Source organism: Tinamus guttatus, unplaced genomic scaffold (genome assembly GCF_059628265.1).
Source record: "Tinamus guttatus ecotype Peru unplaced genomic scaffold, ASM5962826v1 Tinamus_guttatus_pri_ptg000599l, whole genome shotgun sequence".
NCBI lineage: Eukaryota > Metazoa > Chordata > Aves > Tinamiformes > Tinamidae > Tinamus > Tinamus guttatus.
The window spans coordinates 58571-86364 of NW_028289133.1; the positions used below are offsets into that span (position 1 = coordinate 58571).

The following is a 27794-nucleotide window of genomic DNA, read 5'->3' on the forward strand; positions in this document are numbered from 1 at the left end:
CTTGCCTGCAGCTAAAGCCCCCTGGGACTCATCCCATTCCCAGAAAAGAAATTCCCCCGGCTGGCAGCGCGGCCGGGGCACAATGGCAGCATTGAGCGCCCGCTGCCGTACAGTGCCTGGCACCGCGACGCCGCTCGCCCGGAGCCCCCGGATAATTGTTGTTTTTTATTTTTTTTTCCCTTTTCTCTCCTTTCCCCTTTGCTGTCCCCACCTCCGCTGCAGAGCCGCGGGCGGCCGTGCTGCTTTGCGAAGCCCTGGGTTATGCGGTGACGACCCGCCGGGCGGACGCCACCTCGTTTCCCGACTGCGAAAGGTAGGGATGGCCCCGGCCGCTCCGCTGCTACTCCCGGTGCCGCATTCCCGGATCCCCACCTGGGATAAAACGCCTATCCCAGCGAAACGGTGCCCGGTCCCGCATCCCGGGTCACTCTGCCATCAATCCCTGAAGCATTTGGGGAGCTGGGAAATCATCTTGCTCTTTCTTATGTCTCACTCTTTCATGCTTATTTAATATCTTAAATTAAGTATGTGCTTAAGATGCTGCAGTCGAGCTCCAACGTGGGCAGTCGCTTGAAGTTTGTTGAAGCCAACATGGGGCAGAGCCAGACTTTGCTCCAGGCTTGCAAAACGGAGGTGGATTTCAAACTGGGCACCTGCAGGAGGATACCCTTAAATATAATATAAAATATATATTGATTATTATGTACAGATATAACATTAGATAATCATTCTATCTAGCACGGGAGGATTTTTTTCTGCATGCTTTTTCCATGCTTCCAGGGCTCACGGAGCAGCACAGGGCTCTTCAGAAGGAAAAATTTGCTCCTTGCTTCACTGAGAATGAAGCAGGGGGTTAGAGGAGGAAACCCATCCCTTAGGCAGGTTTCCTTCTGTTCTTTCTCTTGCTTTTAACTTTAAATGTGGGGGAAAGGAGATGGAGGAGCTAGGACCACAGGCAGGGAAGAGAGGAAAAGCCGGAACTGTTTTCCACCTTCTCCATCATGACAGCTGGGGATGGATTCGCCACAACCCTGCTTTCGTGTTGCACCTTGTGCAAAGGGACACGATATCCCTGTTTGGGGGTGTTTTATGCACATTTTGTGCCCAGGGAAATCGCTCCACGTTGTGCAGGGCAGTTTGGCTCAGCTGTTCCCAAAGTCCAGCTCCTTTTAGGCAGGTTTAGTCAGATTTCTCCATGAGGATCAACCCTAACCCTTCCCTGTATAACCACAGTCTCTAGATCTGTGCCCAGAGCTCTCCGTTGTCTTGCCTTTCTAGAGCAACGTGTATTTTTAAACCAAAGCAGGATTTGGAAGTGTTCTGCAGCCCAGATGGTGGAAAAACTCTCTGCAGACCCCGGTGGTCGTGGAACAATCTTCACTGCAATGGCCAAAGCCATAGAGAGTCTTTTTGGCCTGCAAAGTGCTTTCTTCTGAAGCATCAGCTTAAGCTCTATGCACTTGTGCATCAGGGGATCATCTCCAAGACCAAGAGCATCCAGAAATTGGGTTCTGGCCTTCAACCTCTAGCAAAAGGTCCGTTGACCTCTAGGTCCTGTCAGCTACCAGACATAGTGGTCTCCTGTCATCATGGGTCTCTTTGTCTCACCTTTGTTCCTTATTAATATCTGTAGATCTTTAGATGGACCTAGTTTAGAGATGCTCTTGGCTTTCTGTAGAGTTTGGTTTCCTCCTCATCCAAAACATAGCACCAAACCAGCTGCAGATGTTGCCTGGTTGGCTCTGCAGGGCCAAGGGGTGCAGGGTTATTCCCTTCCTTTCATTTGTGGCCACCGGGTACTTTGTCACCCCTGCGTCATGAGTTGCTGGGCCTCTGCCCGGTGCATGATAAGGATGCTTTTACCACCCAGGCTTGGGGCTCTATCTCCTCCCAACACAAAGTGCCCTTTCGTGGTGCTGCAGGGCCATTCCCAGAGGACCATTTGGGAAACGCTCCTGGGCTTTTCTTGGATCCCCAGCTCTGATCTTAACAGCCCAGGCCAGAGACCTTCCCCCATGGCTCTTCCAAGTGCAAGAGCTTAATAAGTGCATTTAAGCCCTGCTTAACGGGGGAGAGACCAGTGCCAGTGGAAACACGGAGGTCCCCACTCTTCTGGCAGGAGGGACAAGGGGATGCTCCGGTCTCCAAACTGGTGGGGAGCAAAGGAGCCCTCTGAGTTTCAGGAGCCAGAGGCGCTTCCTCCTCTAGCCCAAATGACCTGGCAATGCCACAGGTTGCCCTCCTCCAAAACCCGCCTTGGCCAATGGAGCTGTTGAAAGAGATTTAACCCAGCTGTGGGTGGGAATGCGGAAAAGCTGCAGGCCATGGACAGGGAGTTGGTGCCTTTCGCTCCTGCGAGCTACCGCTGAGGCAATTCTGGGATGTCTTCCAGGAGCAAAATCCCAGGAGATTTTTTTCGGTGTACGTAATAAGGAAGCCCCTCCTTCATCTGTCATGTAGTGCGGAGGTGGATGTCAAATACAGCATGTGCTGAAGGTCTCTGCTCCTCGCAGCTTCGTTGGAGGGATGTATTTCTACAAGGCCCAGCTTTGCAGCAGGCACTGTTTTTTTTCTTTAATTTATTGCTTGTTTGGAGGTTTTTTTCCATCCAGGCAGCACAAGGTTCATCTTTAATGGCGCTCAGCTCCTTCTGACCCTGTCCGTTGCCTGGAGATCTTGGTGACCAGCCACAGAAACCGCTGTGGTTTCTGCTCCCTGCTTCCAGAAAAAAAAAAAAAAAGAGAGAGAGAGAGAGAGAGAAAAGAAATGCAGAAGGGGACGATGTTTTTGGCACTGTGCGATGTCCTGTCAGCAGGATGGACCCCAGGGCTGCTTGCGAGCCTCAAGTCCCTGTCCTGGGATGTCCCTAAGGCACAAGGTGGCTTTTTGTGGGCAGTCCAAGACCCTCACAAAGGTCTCAGGAGGGAACCATAGAGCTTCACCCCTCTTCTGAGGTCTCTGTTCTCTGCCCCAGGGGCTAGAGGAGCCACCTGGGGAGGGTGAGAAATTGCCCCAGCCATCAGGACAGTGCAAAGAATTTGAGAGGCAGTAAGTACAGAGGAAGGATGGGGCTCCTGCGGGTTAATCATGAAACTCGGGTCAAAGGGACCTTCAGAGGTGTCAGAGCAGGCCAACTTTGACATTAGATGAGGTTGCTCAAGACCATGTCCAAAACGAGTCATGCAGTGATGGAGGTCCCAACAACTCCCTGGAGCCCTGTGCATCTCATCACCCTCCCAGAGTACAATTTCTTTTTATATCCACTTGGAATTTCCCTGAGTGCAAATTGTGTGTTCACTGCACACCCTTGACAAGAGTCCAGCTTCACCTTCTCTCTAATGTCCCCTGGGAAGCTGCAGATACCGGTAAGATCTTTCCCTTCCCTTCTCTAGGCTGACCAGACCCAGCTCAGCTTCCCCTTGCATCTCCAGCCATTTGGGAGGCCTCCCCGCCACAGAATGGCTGAGGTTGGCAGGGTCTTCTGGAGATCATCTAGTCCATGCCCCCTGCTCACCTTGCCCATTGCGGCTCCTGATCCTTCCCTGCAGAGCTGTCCTCTAGCCACTTGTTCCCAGGGCACGGGGTTATTCCACACCACGTGCAGGGCTCTGTCATGAGCAAGGACAGCAGACAGTGTTGGTGCCAGCAGTTATCCCGGAGGGACACTGCTCACCACATGGCCTCCCCTGGCAAGGGGACCAGCACAGGAGCTTGCAGCACCAGAAGATGCTCAGGGGGTGGCAGGATGAGGGCTGGAGCAGCAGGAATCGCTCCATGGTGTAACACAGCTTTGACTTTTGGGTCATTTCCCCACCGCATCCCCATTTTGTTGGGAAAAGGCCCACTTGGACATGGGGAAGGCTGCGGGACCTTGTTGTTTTTGACTGTGACTTTTAAGACCCGCTTCTCCAGAGATTTGCACACACCTGCCTTGTGCAAAAGCATCTTTCAAATGCGAGGCTGGGGGCAGGAAGGGCACGAGCTGGCGCTGCCGCACGGGAGCTGAGCGCGCTCTCCCGAGGAAAATAAACAGCCGGAGCAGGGAACAAGGCCCGGAAATCGCGGCTTATCCCCCCCGGCCCTGCCACAAGGCCGGAGCGGCAGCCTCGGCTCCAACGAGCTCCCGAGCTCAATGAGCTGGGCCTGTTTAGCCTGGGGAAGAGGAGATTGAGAGGGGATCTGATCAACGTGTGTAAATACCTGAGGGGAGAATGTAAAGAGGATGGGGCCAAACTCTTCCAGGTGGTGGCTGGTGGCAGGACAAGGGGTAATGGGTACAAGTTGAAACACAGGAAGTTCCACCTCCATGTGAGGAAGAACTTCTTTCCTGTGAGGGTGACAGAGCCCTGGAACAGGCTGCCCAGAGAGGCTGTGGAGGCTCCTTCTCTGGAGATCTTCAAACCCGCCTGGATGCCACCCTGTGCCCCTGCTCTGGGTGTCCCTGCTGGAGCAGGGAGGTTGGCCTAGGTTATCTCTGGAGGTCCATTCCAACCTCAACCATTCTGGGATTCTGTGGATTCCCGGTCCGTCGCTTTCCGCTGGGACTGGGAAGCCTTGGGAAAAGGCTGTGCTCGGGCACCACAACTTGCTCCTTTGCAAACGCGGTTTCAAAAGCGAATGGGAGCCAAATTCCTTCAGGATTTTTTTTTTCCCCTTTGGTCATCCCTGTTTTTTCTTTCCTGCTGGGGGCAATGGCGCTGCTGACTGCTCGGCCCAGCCATTTCCTCCACGCTCACCGGCAGAAATAGTTAACGGAGCTGACTGCAAAGTTAATGTCCTCCTTTCCATGCGGAGGCCGCTGGCTCCCCCCGGCTCTCCCGAATTGCCGCTGGGAGGAGCAGCCGGGCAGCGACACGATGTGAGAGCCGACGTTCTCTTCCGCACGCCGGCATGTGCCTCAGTGACCCTGCGAGCGCTGCCGTGTCCACAGGGCTTTCTGCAGCCTCTGCCCTCCGCTCATGTGGCCACAGCTTCTCCTAAGGAAAGGCAGGGAGGAAAGAAAGGGAGAGACGACACCATGGGCCTGCAAGGCCTTCCCGGGTGTAGGACTCCCTGTTCCTTAGGGTTTCTCTAGGGGTTGCGGTGCTGATCTTGGCTCCGACCGCGGGGATCTGCAAATGAGAGCATCGCACCAATGTCTGGGGCCACTGGGGTTGCCCACATGCAGACAGCAGGTCACTGGCTTGACTGGTTTGATACCCACCCCTCCTTGCAACGTGCCGGGAGACCTCTGGGTATGGGTCACGCTGCTGGGTGACCCAACCTGGGTGAAGGACAGGTCCTGGTGAGGACTGTGTTGTGTGCAGTTCTGGGCTCCTCAGTACAAGAGGATGTGGAGCTTCTAGAGAGGGTCCAGCGTACAGCCATGAAGATGATGAAGGGCCTGGAGCATCTATCGTATGAGGAAAGACTGAGCGAGCTGGGCCTGTTTAGTCTGGAGAAGAAAAGAGTGAGAGGGGATCTGATCAATATGTATAAATACCTGAAGAGAGAATGTAAAGAGGATGGGGCCAAATTCATCTTGCTGGTGGCCACTGAAAAGATAAGGGGTAATGGGTACAAGTTGAAACACAGGCAGTTCCACCTCCATGTGAGGAAGAACTTCTTTCCTGTGAGGGTGACAGAGCCCTGGCACAGGCTGCCCAGAGAGGCTCTGGAGTCTCCTTCTCTGGAGACCTTCAAACCCGCCTGGATGCCACCCTGTCCTACGTGCTCTGGGTGACCCTGCTGGAGCAGGGGTTGGACTAGGTGATCTCTAGAGGTCCCTTCCAACCTCAACCATTCTGGGATTCTATGAGGACCCAGGGCTTCATGGGCTGCACTTCCTGGGCTTCACTGACCATAACTGCGGTGGGACACCCAAAGGTGGATCCAATTGCCCCCAGATAGGTGTCCAGGGCCATCCAAGATGCCCCAGCCCTTCAAGATGTCTGCATGAGAGACAACCACCTTCTGCAGTGGCAGCTGGAGCTCAGGCAGGAGCTGCTATGGTCAACAACATGCTACAATGCCTCTACTTGGGACAGTAAATCACACCCTGCCTTCATGAAGACACCCCAGCTGCTTTAACCCACAAGCTCAGTCATTCCCATAGCAGCTCCCCACCACGGTCATCATGATGGATGCTGGTTCCGTGGCCTGGGGACCCGTGTCCGCAAATCCCCTCGCACAGTCCCGTTGCTCAAGTCCTGACATCCGGCAGCTGCAGGAGCAGCATCGAGCCAAGGGCACGGAGCGATCCGGGGGCTCTGCCCTCATGTAGCGACTTCTCCAAGGGCACCCGCCGGAGCGGGGCCGGCCGCGCGAGGCTCTGCCTCAATGCGGCTTTGTTGAGGGAAAAACAAGGCGTTTCGCCGGGTTGGCTCCGGCGGGACGTAGCCGCGCGGGGCCCCGCGCTCGCACAAAGCTCTTCTCAACCGCGCGAGGTGCGCGGGGGCTTGGGCCCTCCTCGCGTGCCGATATCGGACGCGAAGGTCTTTATTTAAGAGCGCTAAGCGCCCAGCACCAATTGGCTGCGTCACGACGGCGTTTCTGGACATGGAGAGGGCTGGTGCTCCCTCTTCCTTCGCCGCTGCCCATGAGATGGGCATTGCCCCCAGGGCACACGAGGCTCGGAGCTCTTCCCCGCTGCTCGGTGTTGTGTCCCATGGGAGCTGCAGCGAGGTCCAAGCTCGGGTTTGAGGAGGCCGACGCTGGATCACGGCGCAGAGATAAATCCAGAGCTTCCCTAGACCGTCCTTTTCTCACCCCGTTGCCTTGCTGTAGGATTAGGCCTCGGATAAGGCTTCGGTGGCCAGCGAGGGAGGACGGGGCTGCCTGGTGAGTTCACGATGTGAGCCAAGCGATTGCCAATCGGAACGGGATTTGTGGCTGTGATCCCAGGACACCCTGGGGAAGGTTCCGATCTCCCGTTTCGGTCCTTTCCATCAGCGCGTGATCTATGGTCTCTGGGTCCTTGATGGGGATTACTTTTAAGGTTAGTTTGCAAGATAAGCTTAAATATGACTGTTATTGCGTGGATAGTTCAGATGCCACTGGAAATTGGGAGCACACGGACAAGAAGGGCCAAAGTCCCCTGATCCTAAGGGCCAGAGTGGACGGGGGAGCAGCAAGAGAAAGCAGAGGGTTTTCTCTGAGAGATTTCATGTCTGGGACACCAAATGCATGCAGAGTTTCACACTTGCCAGGACGTGTGTGGGTGTGGAGCGAATTTAACACTCCGTGCGCAGAGCTAATGTAGAGATCTCAAGGTGGGAGGAAGGGGAGAAAAACTCTCCTCCAAGCAGCTGTGTTACTGCAAGCTTTGGAACTGCATTTTGCTCCTTCTCGCAGACCTCCTGGCCGCAGAAACTCCTGGCAGACACTGCTCCCTTGTAGCCATTCCCTTTTCCAGAGAATTTTAACAGCCGTCCTAGTGGGGATGAACTCTGATGTGTGATTTATGCGGAGCGTTTTATGGTGTTTTTGTTGGCCGGCGGTAGTTTATCTACAGCTTGAAATGTTCACTGAACCCTCTTATCGCCAGCGTTCGAAAACAACGGAGCATTGATGAAAGGCGGGTGCTAACCGGGAAAAGTTGATTTAAGGCTGCACAGTGGCGACTTGGGAGGCTCTGCTGAATGCCTGGTCAGAGAGGGTGCCTTAAGTTCCTCATCTCCAAATGGCCAACGAGGGCCATGGTCAGGCCCAAGGAAGCCAGTCCGTAGTTCTGTTGAGTCTTGGGTTTCATCGTCCTTCAGCTTTGGTTGCAGGACGGGCTGAATTACCTGTTATTTGCTGTCGGTTGCACTAATTTCACTGCAGAAAACCACGGGTTTGCTGCCGCAGGGGCCAGGAGATGGGGTCAGCTTCCCCGCTTAGTCACAGCAGTGAATCATTCTTACCAAGCCAGACCTTGATGCCTGTGGCTTTCTTCCATGCTCGGAGCCTTCTTGGCCTGGCAGAGCAAAATGATCAGCAGATGTGAAAGACATTGGCTTAGGGAACCTCTAAAAGTGATTTCTTAAGATGATTTGGATTCTAAAAAAGCATATTTATCTCAAACACAAGTGTAGTATTACCAACCACACACTGTTGGTTAAAAACTCAGCTCAATTCCATTTTCATCCCTCCTCTGCTTGTGACCTTGCTAGGGTCTCAGTGGCAAAACAAATGTGTTCCTAAAATCAGCAGCTTTTACTGACATCTCAACAGGGTGGGATTTGGAGTAATATAATCTCATGGATGTCTTACAAAACATCCTCCTGCCTTTCTAACAGCTTCCAGTTCCATAAATCAACATTGCAAAGGGCTTGAGGTGGGTGACCGAGCTTGCAAACTGTGCCTTGAAGGGGATCTTAGCTTGGGATGACTGTTGGATGTGGTGTGAGATCTTGTCTAGTTGGGACTTCTGGTGTCCCAAGAGCCGAGGCCCAGGGTCTCTGCAGGGCAGGATTATCCTGTTAGTCCTGCAGCGGAGCCGAACTGGCCTTGCCCCCTTCGTGTGAACACAGAGAATACTTTTTCAAGGTCCTTATGCAGCATAAGGAGGCAATTTATCCCATCTGCCATAAGAAGCCTATTGTGTGACCAGTTCTTGCCCCCTCTGGTTGTGCCCGTTCATCCGGATCCAGTGTCATGGGTGCTATGGAAGAGGGTGCACAGTGAGGTGCAAGCAGCACCTTTATGTGGAGCAGGTATTTTTAAGGGTAATTTTAGGGGTAATTTAAAATATAAGGCAGCAGGAAACAGTTAAAGAAGAATGTCACAGTGCTGTAGTGCTGAATATATAAATATATATATATATATATATATATATATATATATATATTTTCTCTCTTCTGACATTGTAAATAACAGACCTGATCTAGCTCTTCCCAACTTGGAGTCTGTGCATGATGATCAGTGGTAGTTAAAAAAAATCTGAATGGAGTATTTGGAATAAGAAGGAAAGGAAGGAAAAAATGCAAGATGATTCAGTTCATAGCCATGTAAATCCCAAGGGTGATAACATCTCGCACTGGGCATGATTTTGGACCTCTGCCTCCTGAAACCATGTACTAAAACGTTATTCCACGAGGAAATATTCCGAGGGTGTGATTCATCCTGACTTGTTTTTAGAGCAACATCAAGGTCTCCATGTCAGCAGGCCTCCAGGGCTCCCTTTGCAGTCACTGGAGAGAAACTGCTGTCGAGGGAAATGATTTTCAGGTGAGTCTGACCCTGCGGCTCCATCCGGCTGCCCATGCCTTGTGGAGACAGAACTGTGTCCCGGAGCAGCGCTTGGAGGCCAGGCAGATGTTCAGCTCATCTCCCTGGTGGTGAGCACCTAAGCTGGGGTGATGGAATCCCACCCAACTGTCCTAAAAATGATCTTGGAGGTGGCTCATTCCCTGTCCCTCTATGATGGTGTTTTGCAGAACTCTGTGCTGCAGAGGGGACAGGAGCACAGTCAGGCTTTGGGACAGATGCTCTTTCCCTTCTTAGTTACCAAACCACTCTTTGCACTTTTCCTTTTGAGGAGAAGCCACCACGCTGGGTATGGTCCTGCCTCCAGATCTCTCCACCAGCCTGTCACCTACCTCTGCAACCCTTTTCCTCCCAAAACACCAACGGGGCATCGCTCCCCTTCCAGGCAAAAGGACAGTTTATTCCAGACCATCCAATCTGCAAAGACTGTGTCCTGCTAGAAAGAAAACAAGACTGCAGGAGGATCAGCGGCCCGTTTGCATGCTGCAACCTTTATATACATAAAAGGTACTCAAGCAAATTTGGGCTAAATTGATTTACGGAGAAAGCAGCCTTCTAATTAAAGAGATTTGGGTCTCCTAAAGCCTGTGTTGCAGCACACAGCTTTTTGAACGAAAACACTGTTGCTACCGACAGTAAAACTTGGCTGGCACGTGTTAACCTCTATTAACTCGTGGCCTGTGCTAATGTGCTGGGGCAGAAACTGGCCCTACGGTAGGAGAGTCCACCCTGCTGTTATTCCTTGTAATGGGAAGCTCCCAAGAAAGAGGCCAAAACAAATATTTGTAGCAAAGGAAGGGGTTGTCCAAAGGGAGGAGCAGGCTGCAGGAACGCTCCTGTCACTGGGCAGGAGGTGACATCACCCGAATTCCTTCGTCGAGGAATGCAGGATTTGCCGTCTTCCCTGCCAGTAATTGCTTTTTGAAAACAGACCTGCCCAAGGATGCACGGCCCGTCCACCCTTTCCACGGCAGAGCAGAGGCGCCTGCTGTTCCCCTGTTCCCACACCTCTGCCAGAGCATTAATGAGGCTGTTGCACGGATAGGCATGAAAACGAGGAAGCTGGTCATTCCCGAACGTTAGCTATGAAATTCCCTACGGGAGAGCTATCCACAAACCCAGGGGGAAGCCTGGAGCCTGTGGGACCTGTGATGAGCCAGGTGGTGGCCCAACCATGCGCATGGGCTTTTCCACCGTGCAGACTCTGTCGGGAGCTGCAAGAGGAAATGGTTTGCTCTGCACCATGATGGCCCCATTTCTTGGTCCTTTGAAGCCCATGAACCACGTCATGCGTTTCTCATGCAGCTTCTCCAGACTATAGTTTTCTAAGCCCGATAGGGATTACTGCTCAGGACAAAGCCATAATCCACCCTCCAGCATCCATCCTCGTCTCCTTCCCCCAGCTTGAGCCCCCACATCCCATCTCCAGCTTGTGCTCCTGGCCCTGCATCGGCTCCCCATTGCAGCAAACACCGCTGGAATGTAACAACAGGCACTAATGTCCATGTGTCATCGGCACTTCCACCAGCCTCAGCCACGGCAGAGGGGTCAGTTCCTGTGGGATGGAGACTGTTGCCGTCATTTCAATAGCTGGAACTAGGTGTAGTTGAACTGCCCTCGTTATTAGTCCAGCAGGGTGATAGAGAGGCTGGAAAGGCTCAAAGGTTTTTGCTCTCCATGCCTGAAAGAGGATGGCTGGCAGGAAATGAAAGCGGCATTCTCCAAGGCAGGGATGGTTCTGCTCCTGCTCTGGCTCTTGAATTTTCCATCGCGTTTTGGAAATTCTTCGCTATTACGAATGGGCAGTTAAAGCAAGGGCAGAAAAGAAGGGCTGTAGCCAAAGGAGAAAAACCACTTGGTCAGCTGAATTTTCAGGACACGGATGGAGTGAGGATGTGGGAATGGAAAGCAGCACAGAAAGGGCCATGCGGGTGGCTGGTTCTGCAGAGCATGGGGAGATGAGGGACTAGGTGTCCCGAGAGAGGGAGAATTTGGCAGGGTCAGGAGGAGATGTGCAGAGGGGAGGGTAAGTGGAAGATCTGAGCGAAAGGGATATCTGAGGCAAGGTGTCCCTCACTACTGCCTCAGCATGAGGCTTCCTGAATTTTGGGCCCTCTAGAAGTTGTGTTTCATGGCAGTGTTTGGGGCGCTCAGCACAGCACCAGCCACAGCAAAGCTCCAGCTCGAGGAGCTGGCGAGAAGGGCACCACATCTGCCCGGGAGCTCAGGCCAGGCCCCTGACATCTCTCCTGTGTGACGCTCTGGTTTCCTTACAAAGTGGGACAGCTCAAGGAGATTTGCAGGGTCTTTGTAGGAGATGTTAGGACCTCATTAAAAGATCAGGAGAAATCATCATCTGGAGAGGCCAGATCTCCATGGTATGTGCAGCAGATTATGTCCTCTCTTGGAGCACAAGTTCTACAGGACACTTGGTGCTTCAGAGTGGAGCAGACACTTCTATTTCACTTCCACTGCTGCCTTTGGCAGAGGTGAAGATGAGGTTGTCCTGGTCAGTTCCAGCTCAGAGGTGCTGACCTCCTCCGGATGGCTTTGGAGGAATTATCGCATGCCTGGGATCACTGAACGCACACCGCTGCTCCCCAGCGCAGGGCAGAGGATGAAGGAGAGACCTTCCAGGCTCTGCATCCGTCACTGCTCGGTGCACTGAGCACCGCCCGTTGACTCTGCTCCACTGGCTCCAGCTCCTCACAGGGCCACGCGCAGCCCACACGGCCCTACCTGGCCCATCCGTGTGCGGATTGTCCCATTTTATAGGAACGTCGCACACCACAAGGTGGGTTTTTGGTTCGCATCCCTCAAGTGAAGGGCAGAGATTTCCATTCCTACTCCTTGATCTTCCCCAGAGACACGGCTCATGCTGTGGTTTCTCATTCATTTTTGTCTGGAAGCTAAAGGGAGGATGCCTTGGAAAGGAAATGAGGGAAAGAAGCAGAGATGGAAAGAGTGCATATTTATGGAGAGCCTCCCACAGCTTCATCTTTTTTCCTCAGCTTTTGCCTGTGGCCACACTGCTGGTTACAGCCATTCTCTACAGAAACTTTCCAGGTCTTTTCCTGTGACACCAAAGTGTCCATCAGCCTTCAGAGAGTGGGCTGGGTATTCAGCTAGTGAAGACGGCTACAGCTCTGAGAAAGAGGATGATCAACCAGCAGCAAACTTAGATTCATCCCAGTAGTTGCTGTAGGTTGAGACCCCGACTAGGGGATGTTCATAACAAATTGAAGGAGGACCAGAGCATTTTCTTTCCCACTCTTTTTTTCTCTGCTCTTTCCATGCTGCTCACTGCTCTAGCTCTGCTCATAAAACTTGCATCCCCTGGACCCAGCTGTGGATGCTCCCAAGCCCTGGAGCATCTTTGGCTCTGCCGCTCTCTGCATTGCAGGATGTCCCCAGCATAAAAGGCGAGGAAGGGCTGTCCACCTTCCTCCTCCGGCATCTCTCCCCTTCCTCTTCCGCCTCAACGTGCTCATTCACGAAAAAATGTCCGTTGGACGGACACGGAGAGAGGGATTAATGTTGGCAACGTATTTGCATGCGTTGGCCAAGGGAGGCTGTAGGCTCAGAGCGTCGTAATCTTTGTTTTCACAGCTGGGTTTGATATTACCCTTTCTACTCTCCAGCTTTTTATTGCTGCTCGCTCCCCAGCACAACGTGCTGCGAAGCAGCGTGTGCAACCATGCTGGAGCACAACTCGGGGGGCTGCGAGGGTCCCCCGCGTGCAGACCCCGCAGCCCAGCTCTGCGGGCTCATTCCCACCCAGCTCTGCACGGGTGAACCTGGCTGGGTGTTGGAAACCGGCTCCATCCATCTCCTGGTAGGAGTGGGCAGGCAGCAAGGCAAGGGGCTGCCGTGGGTAGGTGTGTGGTGTGGAGACACTGCGAAGGCTTCTCCTTCAGCCATGTGGTGATGGGACCGTGATAAAGCCCCAGGCCTGAGCGAGAAGGGGCCTCTCCTGAGTGTGGTGGTGCTGCTGTGGGAGCTGGAGAGCTGGATGCCTGGCATGGCAAAGGGGCTGGTAGGTGCCCATGCCCAGCGTGGTGGAGAGGATGTGCTCAGCACCCCGTTGTGTGCTCCATGGCTTGGACCTCAAGTCCTGAAGATGCCCATGTCACCCTTTGCGTCAGCATGGCCCAGGCAGGTTGAGATGGGCTGGGTTCCACCTGGACGCGGGCTTGAGGCAACCTCAGTATCTCTCTGGTGGGACCCTGATTCAAAGCCCCTCTTGCCCAGCAAGCACGGTGCAGGAGAAGGTGCTGAGCACACGTGGCCTCCCTTCTTGGCACTCGCGTCCAGATGCGAGGTGTGATGCAAAGAGCCCCCACGCGGGAGCCGCTGACCTATCCGGTGTCAGAGGGTGGTGGCCACCTATGCAAACACATCCAGGAAACCTCCCGGCCCTTTTCCACACCGCGCTCTCCTTCACGCCACACCGGGCAGCCTCCACCGATGTCCCATCCTGAGGACTCCCAGGGAAGGTACCGTACCAGCTCCGGGCACTTCTCTCTTCCATTCTTTCTCTTATACTATATATTCTTTCTCTTATACTATATAATTATCTCTGTTCATAATTACCTAAGTGGTCATTTAAATATTTGCTGGTGGAATCCTAAATCTCTGTTAGCAGAGTAGAAACCTGCCTCAGTCATGCTGGGACCGCAGCCAGAAGGATAGGAAGGCACTTGTAGTGATAACGTTTCCTTTTACTTTGTTTTCTGTTTTGCCTGTTATCGAAGAACAGTTGGCAAGAGAGAATCCAGCCCGTTTGCTCCCTCATTTATTACACTCTGATCTCCTTTCCTTCCCTTTTAGCCATGTTTAAGTCTTAATAAAAATAAATGGAAAAATGATCCATAAAGTCACACTCAGCTGCCCAGTATTTTTTGCTTAGACCTTTGCTTTCTGGTTGTCAATATCCTTATGTGGCTTATGCTGAGTTTTCGTAGGTGGATGATGCTGGGTAGTCCCTGCTTGTCTTTCTGGGCACGTACCGTTGCTGTCCTCCCCTGTCCTGGCTGCCTAGGTGAAATCGCTCTTACGGTAACTGCTTCAGCACGGAGTTTTTCCATGTGTTGTTACAACATGAAATCATTGCAGCTTGCACAAAGGTCCCACTCATCCCCAGCATCTTTGACTCACCCGTGGGTCTCGGGGACCGTGCACGGGGTGGATGGGGCTAGTGCACCAGGGCGTCGTGCACCCCCTCTGGGACATTTTGCTGATTTGGAGGTGCAGGATTGGGCTCTGTTGCATGGAGCTTATTCAGAGAGGGAGCAGGGATAGGTTTATATGGGGGAGTAAAGGATATGGTCACTGTCCCCACTCGTTTTCCCCCTTTGCACAACAGTTGGGTCACTGAATAGTCTCACCCTTATGGCTCTGGCCTGGCTTTTCCAAACTCAAAGGCTTCTCCAAAGCCAAGGGGTTGAGTGTCCTAGTGACTGTGTTGGGCTTTGCAGGAGATTTGGTGTCTTAGAAGCACAAGTTCTGTTGGAATAAGATTTGGATTCATCATACATAGCTGGTCCCTGAGGGTCACTTTGACTCCAGTAACCAGGCCACTCATTCAGGTTCTGGCAATGGATTTAGGAGACCAACTCTACATTCCTAGTTTTGAAATACCTTAGTCTTAGTTTTAATTTGGTCTTTCCCCCAAAGCAACACATCGTTCGCCTGGGGGAATGGCTGGATCCAGCCACGGGATTGGAAAAACTGCCTGCAAAAACTCCTGTTTGTTTCATCCTGGTGACTCTTCATCGTCAGAGCAGCACCTGCAGTGCTGGAAGGCAGCTCAGCAGGAGGACCCCGTGAGCTGCTCTGCAGGACACGTCTCCTCCTTGCCCTCTTGGGTTAGGACAGCACAAGTACTTGGTAGTCATTCCCGGAGCACGGCCAAGGTTTAACAGGGAGCATCGTGTGTGGATGAGCAGAGCAGGGACCTGGCTCAGGCAGCTGGGATGGGTCCTGTGGGTCAGATCCCCACAGTGGTTTATAGGGGTCTTGCTCGCTCATTTCTGTGTTAGGGTAAAGACTTGGATCTTTTAATACAATTACTTTAGGGGTAGCAAAGACGTGGAGATGGCTCTGAACCCAATCTTCAAGCTGTTCTTGGGGATGAAAGAAATCTCAGCCAAATCCCTCAACCTTTCCTCAGAGTGTCCTTTCCTGTTGCACGGTGGTTTGAAAAGGTAGGTACTAGCCAAGAAGTGAACCAAGATTGAGAGGGAAACAGGGATCTTCAGAGCTGAGTCCCCACCTAGGACAAGGGGCTATCTGTATTGGTGGGTTGGACAGCCATTTGCCTCGATGCAAAAGTGTTCTTCAGCCAAAACAGAGCAAGGCCACTGTTAGGGTTTCCCCTCATCCCTCTGTCAGGGAAATAAGGTTCATCCGACTCACGGGATGGGCTGTGGAGCTCATGGGACAAAGGGTCAATATCTAAATCTGTGTTAAGTCCACCCAACACAGCACTGACCAGACCTCCTAGTTTAGAATGAAGCAAGCTTGGAGGTTCTGCCAGGAGCAGAGAGGCCCCAAGGGATGTTCTCACAGAATCCCAGAATGGTTGAGGGTGGAAGGCACCTCCAGAGATCATCTAGTTCAACCCCCTGCTCCAGCAGGGACACCCAGAGCAGGGGCACAGGGTGGCATCCAGGCAGGTTTGAAGATCTCCAGAGCAGGAGACTCCACAGCCTCTCTGGGCAGCCTGTGCCAGGGCTCTGGCACCCTCACAGGAAAGAAGTTCTTCCTCAGAAGAGGAAGAACTCCTTAAGGAGAATGTTGTCCAATCAGCAGAAATGTTGGTAAGACATGGTCCTTCAGCCTTGCAGGATCACCTTCTGCATGGTGAAGGAATGAGCTGCATCATTTCTGCAGGCTGCTCACTCCGACCCTGCCCCTCTGTAGGATCTTGACGTTGCCAGGGGCCTATGAGTGAGACAAGGTCCATTGAAAGTGATTCAGTTTACGGATAGATTCATGCCCTGGCCAACTACTATCATCTATGTCTCTGCCCAACTGGGTGTCTCACTCTATCTAAAAAGTATTTAGTGAACACCTCTGCTCTCCTGGTGCCTGTTTTTGCCTTGACTTGCCTTTTCAAGCAAAACTGGTACGAATCTCGTTAATTCCTGATGGAGGAGCTTGTCCAAGCCTTGCTGCACACAATGGTCCGACATCAGTCAGGTTTGGGTAGTCAAACTGGCCACGACGACCCTTTTACTGCTGCTGTGTCTGGCAGGTGAGGTGTAGAAGAGGATCAGCGGGAGCACCTCACCCCTAGGGCATGAAATTTGGCTTAGTGCTTCATGCAAAGATGTCAACGAGTCTTTCATTTGTGTCCGGAGTCCTTGGCTTCTCCTGTCCCCCCTCTCTCTCTCCCAACACTGTGCACATGTGTTTAATGTAGCTGAATATTAAGGAACACCATCCTTCTCAGTGCAAGCCAGGGGGTCTCCCCCAGCAGCTCCTGAACCAAGCCCAGAAGCTGTGGTTGACCTTCCAATCTTTGCTCCCCATCCCTTTGTTTCCGCTCCCTTTTCCTGAGGCTCTTCCAAGCCCCCACTTAATGCAGCGTCTCTGCCCATTCACAGGTGTTACAAAAAAGAAAAAACAGCCAAAAACGGGTTGGCTTTCAGTACAACCTGACTTTTTCCAGTGCTCCCTCTGCTTCCCACGCACTCTGGTCTTTTTTTCCTCTGCCCTCGTTCATGTTAACGCTCTTCTGCTCCATGAACTGCTAAAGGAGGAGCTACCGGGGGCAACGACAGGAGGAGAGGATGGGCCGTGAACTTTTGCACGGCCATTGTTGCCAGGGGATTGACTTCCTCTGATTTATTTTTTAATTTTTTTTTTTGCTTTTCGCTTTTTTGTCTTTTGTGCAAGTTCAGGAAGGTCCGCAGCAGCTCGAGCTTGGCCTCGCTTCACAGGGGATGTGCTTCAGAAAAGGCGGCGCTGGGAATGCGGCTGGAAACTTTATTGCTTCCTGTTGTGAGGGCTCGGGCAGCGGGTGATGAGTTTGGGGCAGGGGAGCGGGTCGGCGCCGGGTCCAGGTGCTGCCCCGACGCGCTCGGGTGCAGCCGCAGGGAGACTTTTCCCTTCCCTCTTCTTCCGTGGCTGCTCCAGGAAAGGGAAGCAAACGGAGAAGGAAATAACTGCTCAATTTGGCCGTTGTGGAGACCTCTGCCTCTGGAGGCACATGGCTGCCTGTGCCGTGCTTTCTTTGGAGCCAGAACAGACAAATAAGACAAATAGAAACACGCTAAAAGAGCGTCCCCGGGCAGCCGGGCTCTCTAATGTCAGCGCTGCCCACAGCGGCACGGCAGCACTTCAGGCTTCCTGCGCTTCCTTCCTTCACTACCTTTCAGTACACGGGCACGTGTTACCGTAGAGAATAAAACCAGCCTTGACATTTTCAGCAGAGAGGATCCTGTCCAAAAAAAAAAAAAAAAAAAAAAAAAAGCCCTTTTTTTTTTCAGCCTGAAATTTATCTCGAGAATTTGTCCATCACAATGAAATTTTCAGCTGGGAAGAACTGGAATAAATTCTTTCTGCTCACTGGCCTGGGTTTAAATGCTTCCTCTGGGCTTTTCTAGTTGGTTTTTACTGTTATTTAACTATATTTGCCTTTTTTATACTTTCCAAGTGAAGTGCTTTTCCTTTTCTGCAGTCAGCAATATCAAAAAGGTGCGTTTCAATTTGCTTTCAAGTATCCATTCATGAGATGAGAGCCAACATCCACATTTTGAAATCGTGTTGAGATCTGATTTTCCGAGTTTGGCCCTCCTGCTTTTTCCCTTGAATTATTATTGCCAGCTAAAGGGAGGTTGCACTCATGGAATGCCTTAATTTTAACCTGGAGAGGCACGGTTACTGCTATAGCAGGAGCACATCTTTCTGATTTTTAAGACACATTCCTTGTTTTTCCTGGATGAGTGCAGCCTTATCCGCTCAAACTCCCATAGACGCCCAGTTTTTGAAGCAGAGAGCTCTGCTGAGCAAGGCGAACAATGACGTTGGAGCAGGGAATCGCTTGGGTGCAAATCTCCGAGTCCTCAGGAGGAGGCGGGGGGCCTTTAGGGATCGGGTGTTTGCGGAAACAGGAGCTACGAGGCTCAAGGGGATGGAGAGGGGCAAGTTGGTGACCTGGGCTGGGCACAGACGTGTGTCTGCTCCTCTCCTCCCAGCCCCATAAATTCCTCGTGCGGCAACCGGCGGCTCTGAAGACAATGAGGATAATGGCAGGAAGGGGGGAATTTCAGAAAAAGAGGAAGCGTTTACAGAGGAGGGCGCCGTTCCCTGAAGCACATGTTTATGCCTGAGCAAAATCTCTGTTTAAAGCCATTTTTAGCACAGCAGCGCTCTGATAAAGCAACGGGGCTGCAAATAGCAGCCCGGCCGAAGCAGAGGCACTAATGAGATTAAAACCTGCCGTTTTCTCCTCTTAGCCACGAGGTTGCAAAGAGGCACCTTCCCTGGTACCGTCACCATCAGGCCTTGCTGTTCACTGGTAAAGTTAGAAGCTCCACCAGCACTTACAGAACAATAAAAATGCCAGGGGAAAAGAGAAAAAAAATATATGTTAGTTGAGCAGAGTTGCATTTCTCCACTTGATCTAGTTTGGAAATGCATAAAATGAAAGGTGAATGTTAGAGAAGTAAATGCACATGCAGCACAGAGATTTTGCTTTGATCACTGCCGCAGTGGGGGACCATATAGATCTGACCACTGTTGGCATCCAGCTGTTATTCATTTAATTGGATCTTTATGCCATGACCCTTTAAAGACGAATATTCCAAAACGCAAGAGGTGCAGGGGTGGACAGATGGCTCTGAGGACAGGCCAGATTGGCACAAGTCTCCATACACCCATTCCCTTTCTTTCTCTCCTTTTTTTTTTTTTTTTGCCTTTTTTTCCCCAATTCCAACCGTTATTTGGAGCCCAGCACCTGGGGAAGGATGGGCAGGGAGCGAAAAGGTGCCTACAACTGTTTTAACACGGGGATTTACCTGGGGCTGCAGCAGCTCTGTCTGTTCTCCAGCGCCTGCCCTGCAAGAAGGGAAATGCAGACAGTGGAGGGGAATGTGCCTGTTCCTGTCCTTTATTACACAGAGCAGGTTTGGGCACGTAACCAACCTGTCCCTCCTGAGGGAGAAAACCCACCTAAAATCTTCTGCTCCCTGAGCGGCCCCCTTGCGAAGTCTCCCACCGAGAGGACTCGCTGGGTGTATAAATAACCCACACAGGCCAGAAAGCCGAGGGCCGGGGGAGGCTGCCCGGCCCCGGCACGGTGCCGAGCTCCCTTTTATCTCTAAGCTGCTCCTTGCAGCCCTGCAGAGCCTGCAAGTTGTTCTCAGATAGTTATTTATAAATAACCGCGCTCTCCAGCTCCGTCCTGCTCCAGCAGGACAGGCTTTGGATGCTTGGGAGTCACCCCTGGAAGCCGGCGGAGCTCAAAGCACTTGTTTTTTGATGATGGTGGTGTGAAACGTGCTGGAAATGGCCGGGTCCCTGTGTGGGACCGTGATGCGACACCCACAGAGGTGGCCCCTAGAGGTGAATCCCCTTGAGGGGACCTGATCAATATGTTCAAGTACCTGAGGGGAGAATGTAGGGAGGATGGGGCCAAACTCTTCTTGGTGGTGGCCGCTGACAGGACAAGGGGTAACGGGTGTAGGTTGAAACACAGGAAGTTCCATCTCCATGTGAGGAAGAACTTCTTTCCTGTGAGGGTGACAGAGCCCTGGCACAGGCTGCCCAGAGAGGCTGTGGAGTCTCCTGCTCTGGAGACCTTCAAACCTGCTTGGATGCCACCCTGTCCCACATGCTCTGGGTGTCCCTGCTGGAGCAGAGGGTTGGACTACATGGTCTCTGGAGGTCCCTTCCACCCTCAACCATTCCACGACTCCGTGTGAAGGTCCGCGCGGGTGCGGAGGTCACCACCGCGGTGCAGGTGGCCGTCGCGGGGCTCCCTGAAGCCGGCGGGAGGCCGCCCCCGAGCCCTGGGAACCGCGCGGCCGCCTTGGCTCGCGGCACATTTCCTCTCGCAGCTGGGTCCTCACCACGTGTCCAGGCAGCTCCTGTTTCCCATGAAACGCTTTCAGCAGCACGCTGGGGGCTGAAATGCTATTTTGGCTCCGCGCGGAGCAGCCCTCGCTTGGTGCATCTCAGACAGCCCTTGGATATGACCTTGGCAAAGCACGTGAATCTGCCCACCTCTGGGCAGGGAAGGGAGGGCTGGGACAACCCTGCCCGAATCAATGGAGATAAGTGGGATTGCACAACCTGTTGGCCATGTTGTCCTCTGGCAAAGCTGCCCTGGGTGCCTTGCAGCCAGCCCCGGCTTTCTGTGGCCGTCACCACCAAGGTCTCACGCGATGTCATTAGTCAAGTGATGGCTTCTGGATGGGACATCTCTAGGAAGATCCGGGCACGGCTGGAGGGAGAGGTCCAGACCTGGTGCTCTCCTCTGAACCCCGCTCCTTAACCCCACCAGGTCTTTTGGGAGTGCAAGCTTTGTAGGATGCACCAGGGTCAGGACAACTTAACTTCATCAGGGCTCATTTCCCACTGCCAAAATAAAAACACTTTTCCCATTGGAATATTCCCAAGGGTAGGGTTGTTCCTGCAGATAACTTAGCTTAATGCTGGGCTCTTTCCATCTTTCCACCTGCCTCTCAGAGATGGTTTCTTCCAAATGAGAAATTAAGCACTGACTGTGCATGATCACATAATGAGTCATTTTTGTTTTATCTGAGGAGCTTCAAGAAGGTCTCACACCCAGAACTGCTCCGCACGGGAGGACCCGTGGGCGCGAGGCTGGGCCGCGTGGCCGAGCGCTGCTGGGAGCAGCTTCACGCAGCCCTTGACTCTCCATTCCAACCTCAGCCCCGGCGTGGCAACAGCAAAGCTCCCAGGAACGGAGCGGGGAGCAGAAGTGACGCTTGGGCCACCGGGATTCTTCTCCATCTGCCTTTGGTCCTGTGTTCATTCACAAATGGCCTTATATGTCTGTTGCTTCTGCAAAGAAGCCAAGAGAGCCCATGGTGTGCTCAAAAACCCACCACGGTCCCCACCTTGAGAAGGGAGGTTGGTTTTCTACTCAGCCCATGATTTTTTTCAGAGGGAGCCTCACCTGGTCATGCAGCAAAGCAGGATCCTGGAATAAGTTCTTCCCACTAGCGAGTCTTGCCTCTCTCACACTCCTTTTTTCTTTTTTTCCACCAACTCTCTGCCCAGGGAGCTTTTGCCAAAATGTGTTTTCCACATGTTCCCTATTAGTCATGCTTTCTGTCTCGCGAATCCGTTAGCAGCGCCGCTAACCGATGCTACGAGTTTACTTCCAGCAGCCCTCGGAGCTCGGCAGCAGAATTCCAGGCGGCGTTCCCAGAACGGACCCGGCGCCTCGTTTGCGTTTAAAGCAACGCTCTGCCCTGCCGCTCAGCACCTTCCCCTCGTCCGGAGGGGCTCGGGACGAAGGCCGGAGCCGCCCCGCGATCCCGTAGGAAAGGGTGATCCCGCGTCCCGGCGGCGGGTGCCCCGGAGGCGGAGTTTGCCGGCCCGTTAAATACTTCCCCGGAGCGCAGCGCTCCATGCAAGGCGCCGGGACACGGCCATGGCTCGACCGCGGCGGCAGCAGCCGCTCATCTAGGGCCGGGAGAGCGGGAAAAGCCTTGGAATGCGGATTGGGGGGAGAATCCCGCGGCGAGGAGCGCTATGTCCCTGTGAGTAGAGTTTAAGTTGTGTTTCCCCTTCGGTTGGCACCGGCGGAGGACGGGGCGGGCAGCGGAGCAGACAGGAAAGCCCTCCGGCAAGAGCGGGTTTTTATCCCGCTTCCCTCCCCTGCTTCCCCTTGTCCTGCTTATTTTAAACCCAGGTTTTCAAGTCTTCCCCGTTCCAGCAGCTGCGTCTGCAATTGCACAGCGGAGACGGTTGGTCTCGCGAAATAAGTGCGAGGCTGGGAGCCAAGAGGCAGATCCTCTGCCCGGCTACGCTCGGTTCTGGCTGCTTTAGAGGGGAGCCAAAGGCTCCGGAACCGTGGGGGTCGGACTGCGTGGGCTTTGGGTGAGGGTCAGCTAGGAACACGGTGCAGCTCCCCCCTTCTGCAACGTTTACCCAGCAGGGATTTTATACGTTGCATATCACGCAGTGTGGGGGAGACCTGTGAGTTTACACAGTAGTGAATGAATGGATTGCAAAGGAGGAGGGATGGGAGATGCCCTCAGGTGATCTCTCCAGCAGGTCATTTAGCTGGATAATCTACCCTTGCGTTACAATCCATCTACTCGATGCAGTTCCACAACTCCTATTTTTTGCCCAGGGATCTGGACTTTGTAAACTGAGCAGAGGAATTGAGTTTCAAGCATTTAGCAGATTCAAACCCCTGTCTTTGATCGTTTGTGTTTTGAGAAGAGCCACAGTCTTCTCCTAATACCATCCTGTTCCTTCAGCCAAAGCGATGTGACCATTTGGAAGCTTCTTACCTGAAAATCCCTTTCAAAAGGGAGTGAGGTCCTCGAGTCCCCAAGCAGTTAAAGGCATTAAAATCTCATTTTGCATGTAGTGAACACAGAGACTTCCTTGCCAGCCAGTTGTAAAAAAGCGCTGGAAGTTTAACCGAGCAGATTGTAGGAGGGTTTTAAGTAAGCTGAGATTGTGGGAGGGTTTTTTCCTTCATTTCCATGGGCTCTTTCCAATACGGTGCTGGGAGAGGGTGGGCACGGAGGATCATCCCGGTGCACGGAGGCAGCCGCGGGGCCCGTGGGATGCAGACACAGGGCAAGGTCGTTTGGTGCAGATGTGGCTGCACATCCAGATGTGCGCGGAGGGCGGCACGTTTTTGGAGCTGGTGGCATTGCACTGTTCAGGGTGGCACTCACATCTGTGGCTGGTAGCTGGCAACTGTCAGAGAGACCAAAAATATCAGATCAGACCTTGAATATTTACCCCAACACCCACCGTTACCCAGATCAGACCTCGACTGCCCCCACCAAAAGTCCTGTTGGAGCCTCCTCAGCTCTCTGGTAATTTTGTCCTTGAATAACAATTGCAAAATGGTAAATTTTCCCTAGTTTAGACCTCCTAAGCACACACTGAAATGAATCGAATGAACCAGGTGCTCGGGACACGGACGCACCACGTCCTGCAGCAGGCACAGCCGTGCAGTGGGGTCTACCCCTCCCAGGCTCCCATCAGCTGCAGCCTGGATGAGTGCAAATAATTAATCCTGCAAATAAATTAGCTCCTCGTTTTGCCCTTAACTGAGCACAGGCACAAATCAGCAGCAGGGTTAAAGACACTTTGAAATGTATCAATTGAGTTTAAAGGAGCAAAAATCGCTTAAGGGGAGTGCTTTCCCATCTCACCCCTTAATAAGCTCCATTTCCTTAATAAATAAACAGCTCTGTCGAGATAATTTTCCATGTTCTTCTGCAGTAGCACTTCTGTAAAGGCCACTGGGGCTGGGGCATGGGGACTCCAACGCCACAAAGGTTTTCTGGACACTGGGTGGCCACTGGCTTGAGTCACTTTTGGGACAGGAGATGGGGATTTTGGTCCCAGGTGGCTTTCAGAGCTGCTGGGCTTCAACTGAGAAGCTCAGGATACGCAGGGGACCATCCCCACCTCTTCTCCCAGCTTGTTAGTCTGCTTAAGGGAAGTTGTCTGCCCACTCCCTGCCTCAGTTTCTCCAGCTGGGAAAGAATAGGGAAAGAATAACAGCCCTCACCACCATCCGGAAAGAGCTCCTGCTGTTTGGGACCAGCGTGTGAAGATTTGGGGTTTTGGGTTCACAGAGGATTTGTTTGATCTAGAAATAGCAGGGTTAGAAAATTCCATCTGCCTTCTCTCGAGAGCTCTTGACGTTGAAAGAATTTAGCTGGATCTCGAGCCCCGGGCTGCACCGTTCCCTCCCGCGGCAGCGTGGAGACTCGTGCTGAGCAAACGAGCTGCCTTTGGCTCACGTCCGAAGACGCAGCATGAGGAAAATAACATTCCAGAACGGCACAATGTGGAGAAGAGAGCAAGTCACGTTTCCCTCTCCGCTCCCGCGGAGCGCCGCGATGGGGGACGCGGCTGCGCGAGGGCTCCTGGCCGCCACGGCCAGCGGCGTCGAGCTCCGGCTTGTGCCATGGAAACGCTGTGCCTAAATTGTGAGTTTTCATGTAAAGCTGGTGCACTGTCCCCTCGGGACAGGCTCGTGCCCCAGGGTGTCCTTCGGCCTCCTGGACTATCACAGATCCCAGAATGGTTGAGGTTGGAGGCACCTCTAGAGACCACCTGGTCCAACCCCAGCAGGGACACCCAGAGCTCGTGGCACAGGGTGGAATCCAGGCGGGTCTGGAAGAGCTCCAGAGCAGGAGCTCTTGGCGAGCGACCCAGGGCTGAAACAAGGGGTGGCTTTGGTGCGGGTCAGGCTCTCCCAGTAAATGTAGCTCCTTCCCCTTCCTTTGTGTGACCCGAGTGATGGCCTGGGAAGAGCTGTGCCACCACCCTGAGCTGAGTTACCCCACGACACCTCTACTTCTCTACTTGCTCCTCTACTTCTGCTGGACGCAGGAGCAAGCATCGTCTCAAGGACGAGTCTTGGCTCAGACCCCTCATTTGCTGCCTGTTGGCAGGGCCCTCTGCCCAAACAAGGTGGTGACTCCCCTGCAGTCAGTGGAGCTTCAGAACTGATGCAGGTGTCTGTGGGAGGGTGAGCTCAGCTGCTCCAGGCTCTGCTGCCTTTAACAGGCACAGGCTGAGCCCTGTGTACAAAGACCTTGATGCTAATCCGCCTTTTAATCCATGCACTGAGTCCCACCTGAGCCAACTACGATCAAACATGACCCGAACAGAAACCAGAGCAAGTGATGGCTTTGCAAAGCCCAAACGCCCACACGATGAGCAAGGGGCCTGATGCACCCAGGGCTGGTGATGGGATTAACGAGCACCTTCTCCTCCCTGGCCTCCACCATGGGGCCATGAGTCACCAGGTATCTGTCAGGGCTGCTGCCACTCCAAAATAGATGAGTGTCTTTCTTGGTGTCTGCAGATAACTCAAGGAGGTTGGTCTGAGGACCCAGTGTAAGTCAAACTGAGCCCAAAATGGGTCTTACGAACTCTTCCTCCCCAGCTGTCCAGGTCTTCTCAGTTTTCTCTGTAAGCTTTTGAAGGTTGTTTTTAAAACAGCCTGTGCTTCATTTAAACATTTGTTTGGTTTTCCAAAGGGAACTTAAAAGCTCCTTTTACTTTAAACACAAATATTCCCATTCTTCTGCCTTTTTTTTTTTTGCATTTTTCTGGGCTTCCTGATGAAAACATTTCATTTCAGCAGTGCCAATCTCCGTGACGTGGGGAACGTCTCTTATTCGCACAATCGGCACCTCCCATATTCCTTCCCTCACGGAGTCCTGAGCATGAGACGTGCAAGCAAGAGATCATCCCAAGTTAATCAGCTTTTTGTGCCCAGGTGCCTTCCCTTCTCCGCTAGGTTCATTTATACAGTTCCCAGAAGCCTTGTTATAGCCAAGCTACGTCTTGAAAGAGGCAATAAAATGGGTAACAGGAATCCAACAGATGCTGGGACTTGTCTTGCTGTGAATTTACATACATCCAGTGCAACATACTCCTGCCTCCTATCAGGGTGGTTCATTATGGCCCTATACTGCCCATGTCTTGGTGGACCAGCTTGCTAGCTCAACTCTGCTGCTGACCATTGCCACGATATAAGTATATATTAACTTATAGTTACATCTTTTCGCTTCCTTCTTCTCCTCCAGGTTATAACTGAGTAGCCCTTATGACCAACATGAGCTGGAGCTTTCTAACCCGCCTGCTAGAAGAGATTCACAATCACTCCACCTTCGTGGGGAAGGTCTGGCTCACCGTGCTCATCGTCTTCCGCATCGTCTTGACAGCGGTCGGAGGGGAGTCCATCTACTCCGATGAGCAGAGCAAGTTCACCTGTAACACCAAGCAGCCCGGCTGCGACAACGTCTGTTACGATGCCTTCGCACCGCTGTCACACGTCAGGTTTTGGGTCTTCCAGATCATCATGATATCCACCCCTTCGGTCATGTACCTGGGCTATGCCATCCACAGGATCGCCAGGTCCTCGGAGGAGGAGAAGAAGTTCAAGGGATTCAAGAAGAAGAAGCAGTTTGCTCTGAACTGGCAGACTGTGCGCAACCTGGAAGACCCCACGGAGGCGGATGAAGAGGAGCCCATGATCTCAGACGATACCGCAGAAAACGAAAAAGCCAAAGCCAAGCCCAAGAGCAAAGAGCAGCAGAAGCATGACGGGAGGAGGCGCATCCAGCAAGAAGGACTGATGAAAATCTATGTCTTCCAGCTCCTTGCCAGAGCTTCGTTTGAAGTTTGCTTCTTGGTGGGGCAGTATCTTCTCTATGGTTTTGAAGTTGAAGCTTATTACGTCTGCAACAGAGTCCCTTGTCCTCACACTGTGGACTGCTTTGTGTCGAGGCCAACGGAGAAGACCATCTTTCTCCTGGTGATGTATGTTGTGAGCTGTATGTGCTTATTGCTCAACATGTGTGAGATGTTTCACCTGGGCTTTGGGACTATCCGAGACGCCATCCGTAACCGAAAAATCAACAGCTTTAGGCAGCCTCCCTACAACTACGCCTACCCGAAGAACATCTCCTGCCCTCCTGAGTACAACCTGGTAGTGAAATCAGAGAAGTCCACCAAGATCCCCAACAGCCTGATGGCCCACGAGCAGAACTTGGCTAACGTGGCTCAGGAACAGCAGTGCACGAGCCCGGATGAGAACATCCCAGCAGACTTGTCCACCCTGCACAAACACTTGCGAGTGGCCCAAGAGCAACTAGATATAGCGTTTCAGAGCTACAGCAGCACCCAGCCCAACACACAGCCCTCTCGAACCAGCAGTCCCGCCTCGGGCGGCACGGTGGTAGAGCAGAACAGGGCCAACACCGCCCAGGAGAAACAAGGTGCTAAACCCAAAGCCTGCTCGGAGAAAGGAAGCTCAAGCAGCAAAGACGGAAAGACATCTGTATGGATATAGCTCGCTTAGAGAGAGGGCAGTGTAAGCGGGGGGTTCATTTAGGGTTGTTTCTGTTCTTTCAGTGTTGTCTTGAGTTCATTTCACAGGGCACGGGCATGATTTTTACATGGAAGTCAGCAGGGAAAATGGGTTTCAGACCAATTTAGTGTTGTCTTCCAGTACATTTACAAAAGACATTTCCTTTCTATTTCCAAGCCGCTCTCCAGCCGGGAACCTCCAGTGAGCACTAGCAAGGGTCAGAGCCCTTGCGTATCCGACCCGCTCGGTCACTGCCATGCCCTCCAACACGGACTGCACAGTGCGCTGTGGTGGGGAGAGGAGCTGCTGGTCGCTCAGAAGCCACCCCTACAGCGAGCAACTCCCCCCTGCAGTGCGAGGATAGCGCACTGTGCGTTAGGGAGTGCTTAATTACTAAATATCCTTAAACAAAATTAACGTACGCCCCCTTGATTGAAAGGGAAAACAGCTGACACGCTGCACGAACTTTCCTGACACGCTTATGGCTAATTTCCTGTCTGAA

General features: G+C 52.7%; 1 protein-coding gene across 3 annotated transcripts; it reads left to right on the forward strand.

The window, feature by feature from the left end:
* Positions 1-217: 217 nt before the first annotated feature.
* On the forward strand, positions 218-27794 carry GJC2 (gap junction protein gamma 2). 3 transcript variants are annotated; one of them, XM_088534796.1, is made up of 2 exons: positions 218-313; positions 26007-27794. In XM_088534796.1, the coding sequence occupies exon 2, from the start codon at positions 26027-26029 to the stop codon at positions 27272-27274; it is 1248 nt and encodes a 415-aa protein (XP_088390922.1). In that variant the 5' UTR covers positions 218-313; positions 26007-26026; the 3' UTR covers positions 27275-27794. The 3 variants fall into 3 exon arrangements, with proteins under 3 accessions (XP_088390922.1, XP_088390920.1, XP_088390921.1); XM_088534794.1 differs by lacking the exon at positions 218-313 and adding an exon at positions 6715-6819; XM_088534795.1 differs by lacking the exon at positions 218-313 and adding an exon at positions 21834-21968.